This window comes from Canis lupus, chromosome 27, assembly GCF_011100685.1.
Source record: "Canis lupus familiaris isolate Mischka breed German Shepherd chromosome 27, alternate assembly UU_Cfam_GSD_1.0, whole genome shotgun sequence".
In the NCBI taxonomy this organism is placed as follows: Eukaryota; Metazoa; Chordata; class Mammalia; order Carnivora; family Canidae; genus Canis; species Canis lupus.
Window position 1 is genome coordinate 41,682,584 of NC_049248.1, and position 6,000 is coordinate 41,688,583.

Consider the following 6,000-nt stretch of genomic DNA (forward strand, 5'->3'; position numbering starts at 1 on the left):
GCCAACTAGTATAACTTTTTTAGAAACATATTTCTCAAAAGACTTTAAAAAAGCATATCCCCCCCCAAAAAAAAATATCCCCTTTGACCCAATAATTATACTTCTAGCAATTTATCCTACATAAATAATCAGAGGTGCATACAAATAGTTATGCACAGGATATTCTTCACAGTTGTTATTTATAGTGGCAAAAAAGAGAAAAAAGATAAGGCATTAATAAAGTACTATACTATGAAATACTACCTAGCTATGAAATCGTGATACTGAGGAATGTTTAAACAAAGGAGAAAATGCTTAAGATAGTAAAATAAAGGGGATCCCTGGGTGGCTCAGCGGTTTAGCACCTGCCTTTGGCCCAGGGCATAATCCTGGAGTCCTGGGATCAAGTCCCACATTGGGCTCCCTGCATGGAGCCTGCTTCTCCCTCTGCCTGTGTCTCCTGCCTCTCTCTCTCTCTCTATCATGAATAAATAAATAAATAAATAAATAAATAAAATCTAGTTCATTAAAAAAAAAAAAGATAGTAAAATAAAAATCAGCTTACAATACAATTTGCACAGTATGATCCTAACGGTTAAAATAGGTATAAGTACATCAAAAAGTTAATAGTAGACAGTGAGATTACAGGTGATTTTAATTCTCTTCTTTATATTTTTCTATATAGTTTATACTTGTTGCATTTTTAATTTCTAAATTTGCTTAATAAACATGTCATTATTATTGTCATAATCAGGAGAAAAGAAGCTATTCTCAATCCTCCCCCCTTCCTTTGAAGATAGGCGCATGCACTACTTCTTTTTTAAAAACTATTTGGAAATATGTATCGAGGACCTTAAAAACTTTATATCCTACAACCTAGCAGGTTCAATTTTGGGTTTCTATCCTAAGGAAAACTCTAAATATTGAAAAAGTTTTATACATCAAGATGTTCATCATAGCATTGTTTATGATGGCAAACAGAAGCAAACAACCTAAATATCCAACAATAGAACAGTTAAGCACACAATGGTACATTCACTTGAGGAACCACTGTACAAGCATTTAAAAATGTTTACAATGACAGGCTTGGGAAAACTAGTGAAATAACAAAGCCAAAAAAAAAAAAAGAAAGAAAGAAAGAAAAAACACAAACAAACCCCAAACTGGATTAAAAAGTATATTCCAATATTACAACATTATACAAAACCTTATGCAGAGAAAAAAATATGAACAGTTTTAAAAACACATTGGCTCCATTTGGTAAAGGAACTAGAGAAAATATGGATGCTTTTCTTCAATATAAATCTTAAGTCTTTTCCTCTTTCTAAATTGTTCAGACTTTTCTTAGGGAATGAGTATTACTTTAAGAGGAAAAAGAAAAAAGCTAAAAGTCCTTTTAAGCAATGAAAACATTCCCAAATGACAAGAAGCCCACTCCATCAGCCCTATCCCCTGAACTCCCCACACACCTCCCCCAGTCTAAGGCAGGGTCGCATGGAAAGGTCAAGAGAATAAGGCTCCTCTCTTGTGGCCTAAGGTCTTCTCCATGGGGTCTCTGAGCAAAGGGGTTCCCCTGACCAGCTGCTGTCAAGGGTCCTCTCCCTCCCCCATGTCCTATTCCAGCCTGAACTAATTCACCACAATCCCCAGGGCTGGGAAAAAATTTCCATCATGGCCATTTGGAACTTGATATTTAATCCAAGTTTTTCCCATCCCCTTTCTGTGTCACAAGAGGCCCTCAAAGCCTCTTAGACAGCTAGCACCCAGACCAGCTTAGCTCCCATGTCAACGCTACACTTAGAGCAAAACCCCAAGCCATCAGTCATCACCAGGGAAATGTGAGAGGAAGAGAGGAGGACCCATGGCAGGGACAGGCTCTGACATACAACCCCACCCTTTTGCCCTGACAGCCTTCTCCTGAGGGATATCCAGGGCTTTTTCTGGCGTCAGAACGTTTAGACTCCATTTCAAGTCCATAATAAGTCAGCAAAGAGAAAAGTGAGGGTGCAAACACAGCAAGGGCAGACAGCTATCCTTTCAAAGCAGTTAGAGATCCCTGCCTCTCCTCTCTTAGCAAAGGCCAGTACTGGCTTCTGAGAAACTGAGGTTGGGTAGTAATCTAGTTGGGACCAAAACACAGACTGGGGCTTTATCAGAACAGAGATGGGTTCTCATTCTGGTATTAATAGAGAAGCTCCAATAATTGCACCATCCCTAAACTTCTCAGTACTCAACAGCATAGGAGTTGCTGCTCAGACAGGGAGGTAAAGAAGGATCCCAGAGAAGGGGGGTAAAGAAGCATAACACAGCTTCACAATCTTTTTCATATCAGGGCACAGCTAGAAAATGATACTATTTGTATAGCACACCGAATAAATGATGGAACTGATCCCAGTCAGAGGTGACCAATCAGGGACCTCAGCTGCCCCCAGGTATGAGGGGATCAGTATCCGAGCACAACAGTAGGGAAGTCTTAGATTAGGGCACTGGGCCAGATTAGAACTCTTGGGATCAATGTCCTGAACAAATCATCTCATGGCCTTAGACCTTCAGCTCTACAACCTCGGCTGACAGGCTATGTGTCAGATCATGTGTCTGTTCCAGAAAACTGGGAACCTGTGGTCTTGACTCACAATGATATAACTTCCCCAGCCAGTGTGCTTTTGGGGGGGTGGGGTTGTTCCAAAGATACACTGGAACTGGGGGAGTCCCTCCATCTGACAGCAGAAGGCAAATCCTGAGACTAGCTATACAGAATAGGGTAATTGGTCTCATCATATTTCTAAACTTAAAATCCTTTTGGGGAATACAAGTGATCTCAGATCTGAGTCACTGCTGAGAGCTACAAATTTAAAAGCTACCATTTACTGAGCATATAGTAGTTGCCAGACTCTGCTATCTAAGTACCTGACTTCCAGTTTCATTATATCCACACAGCAACTTCATGTGGCAAATACTATTATTATCCTCATTTATAAGAAGAAACTGGGACTCGAAGAGATTAAGCAACTTGCTTAAGGCCAAACACTTTTCTAACTAGAGACTGTGGAGAGGCCAGTATTTGAGGTCACTTTACCTTGAAAATCCATATGCTTAACCAAGACACCAGTATGTCACCTCAACAAATACCCAAATAACTTTTTCATAAACCAAATCAATCATAATGATGCTGACAATATGGGAAAGAAAAGAGTAAGAAAGGAGCAGCTTGTCTGACTCACACAATCAAGAAAAAAAGCTAATCTATACTGAGTACCTCCTGGGTACCAAGGGCCTTATATACATGGCTCATCTAATTCTCATAAACCTATCAGGACAGAAATTATTACCCTATCTTCTAGATAAAGAAATCTATAAAATTCATAGATGAGGCTTAGAGAGGTTAAGACAGTTACTAAAACAGCCTTGGCTTTTTCTACCACACTACACTTCTCCTGAATACAGGAAATACACCTGAGCTTACTCCAGGGTCAAACATCCAATGGCCAGTGCTATTTCCAAATAGTAGGACAGTAAAAGAAGGATAGTGAAAAAGGCATGTTACAGAAGCAGAGGAAAGAGCCCCCAGAGAAGAACTCAGATCCCTAAGAAAGTATGATTTCTCTGTGTTGGAAAAGTGAGGTAAAATCCCCTCCGCCCATAAGACAGCTAACTAGCCCTGGCCTGCCCTGTTCCAACCCCCGATCAGCAGCAGCTCAGACACACAGAAACAAGACCAAAACAAAAGCCAAGAGGAACCAAATCAAAACTTTATTCAGAAAATATAACTTGCAAGTGGGTGGTCCCTCTGGCTTGACCTGTGCTCTCTGGGTGCTCTGCTTAGTAATCAGGACACCATGTGCATGTTGTGGCTATTAAGCCATCAATTTGCCAACTAACTAAACAAACTTGTCAACCAAGCTCCAATGAGGACATGATCAACTCTGGTTCTGAGCTCACACAACCAACAGCCTGGCAGCCCTTACCTAAGGCAGCCCCTGACCCAGTCCACCTGAAACCATCGCTTTCTCTCCAATTTCTGTAACTACCTCGCGCCAACTCATGGTGGTGGTGGGGAGGAGGGGGGATTTCACACCCCCACTGGAGTGCATATTCCCTCCCACTCTTTTCCCCAACAGTTGAGCTCTTGTTCTCAAGGGCACCAAATCCCAATCTCTCCTTCTCAGCCTCTGAGTTGGCCACAGTACATTAGTAATCACTGACTCACCCATCCCCTTGAGGAGGCTGGGGGAAATGCAGAGGGCCACAGGATGTGTGGCCCAGATCCCTTTGGCCCTCTGCAGAGTTGGTGGGCAGAGAGGTTCCCGGACCACGGCTTCCCCCTGGAATACCTCTGAGCTGGCTTGTGGTGCCAGTGGGCTAATGTCAGGCTCTCCACCATCGGAGAGGCCGGGATCTCTAGACAGTCCCACTGTTGCCAATAGATCTAATCTCCCTATTCCAAGGCAGATGAAATCCAATAAGGCTGCTAAGTCCACAACTATTCCCTCCGCATGGGCAAAGGCAAAATCGGCCCTCTGGGCCGTACCAACAATAACAGCAGCATTAACACTGCTCCTTTAGAGAGTTCTCGGAGGAACTAGGAACTATTTCCCCAAGTTTCTTAAAGGTTTACCTCTGCTAGCAAATGTCCCATCACCTAGTTCACTTTCTTTCTCCAAAACCTCGTTTTGTTTTGTGTGTGTGTGTTTTTGTTTTTGTTTTTTTACCTCCAACACATTTTCTGGCTTCATCCCAGGGATACCAGCTCAAATCCTCCCTATCCACAGAGCCAATGACACCAACGTCCAATTCCCACATCAAAGAAGAATCCCAAAGTCGGCTTAAAATTCGTCTATACAGGTCTTTGGGAAACCCACAGAAAGACTAAAAAGAAGCACAGGCAAAGAACACAAACCAGCCACTAGGGCTTAACATAAAGAGGGAGGGGGGAAAAAAAAAAAAAAGGACGCGGGATGGTTTGTGTATTGTTTCAATTGGAAAAATACACTGGTGAAATGGTTTATCCACATGTTCAGCCTTTTGGGCAAATCCACTAAGAACTCTGCAGGATGCCTGCAGGCCATTCTGAAAATAAGTAGAATGGCATCACCCTCTATCCCACCCCCTTCGACAGCTCCCAGCCCCCTCTCCTCCATTCCCCACCTCCCCAAACATCTGGTCTGGGCTGGAAGTGGGACCCACTCCCCGGGAAGCCTCCATGTTAACACGAGAGGCGGTCTCCCCAGCCACAGGACCCTGACTTGGGCTGAGGGGCGGGCCGGCCCCAAGTTTCTGGATTCCACCCCCACCCCCTACCCCGCACCAGCAGGAGGCTCAGAAATGGGGGTTCTAGGGACCCGGACCCGGGAAGGCTGTCGGGGCGGTGGGGAGAGGTGTGAGGGCTGCAGAAGAGGGAGGGAGAGGGAAGACGTGCGGATCCCGGGGAGGTCCCGGGCCGGGGACCCCTCCTCCGAGGTCGGGAGGCCAGCGGCTGCTCCGAGGTTGCAAGGGGGCACGGCGCGCGCATCGGCAGCGCCCCCGGCCCCGAAGGGCTGGGCCGGACGGGGGCACCCGGGCCCCGGGGACGGCAGGAGGGGGAAGGGGCCGGGCTCAGCTCTCACCAGCACCAGGGCGAACCTCTCCTCCAGTTCACAGGGCTCGGGCATCGGCATCTTGCCGGGCGGCGGCAGCAGCGACACGGAAGGAGGCTCGCCCGGGCCCCCCTCGGCGCTCTCCAGGTTGCCCATCTCGGCGGGGCCCCCTCGGGGGCCTCAGCCCCCCACCTCCACGCCCGGGGGCCTCGGGCTCGGCCGCTCCGACCCGGCTCCTCCCTCGGCGGCGGCTCCCGGGCCCCCGCTCCTCGGCCCGGTGCGGGGCGCCGGGCTCCTCGGGGTCCCGCGGGCGGCGGCGCGCGGCGAGGGCGGAGGCAGCGCAGCGGACAGCGGCAGCCCAGCGACAGAGCCGGCGGCCGCGGCTCCCGCGTTGCCCCTCCCCGCCCCCTCGCGCTCTTTCCCGTCCCTCCCCCCCACTTCGCTTCCT

General features: G+C 47.3%; 1 protein-coding gene across 5 annotated transcripts in view; it reads right to left on the minus strand.

Moving 5' to 3' along the window:
- FMNL3 (formin like 3) overlaps positions 1 to 5,780 on the minus strand; it is a 53,835-nt gene extending 48,055 nt beyond the window's left edge. For 2 of the 5 annotated variants that reach the window (XM_038577590.1, XM_038577587.1), the window contains exon 1: positions 5,583 to 5,779. In XM_038577590.1, the coding sequence (XP_038433518.1) occupies positions 5,583 to 5,708 (126 nt within the window). In that variant the 5' untranslated portion in view covers positions 5,709 to 5,779. Of the gene's footprint in view, positions 1 to 5,582 lie in introns of all 5 variants that reach the window. The other 3 variants (XM_038577589.1, XM_038577591.1, XM_038577588.1) reach the window with 2 other exon arrangements.
- Positions 5,781 to 6,000: the final 220 nt, after the last annotated feature.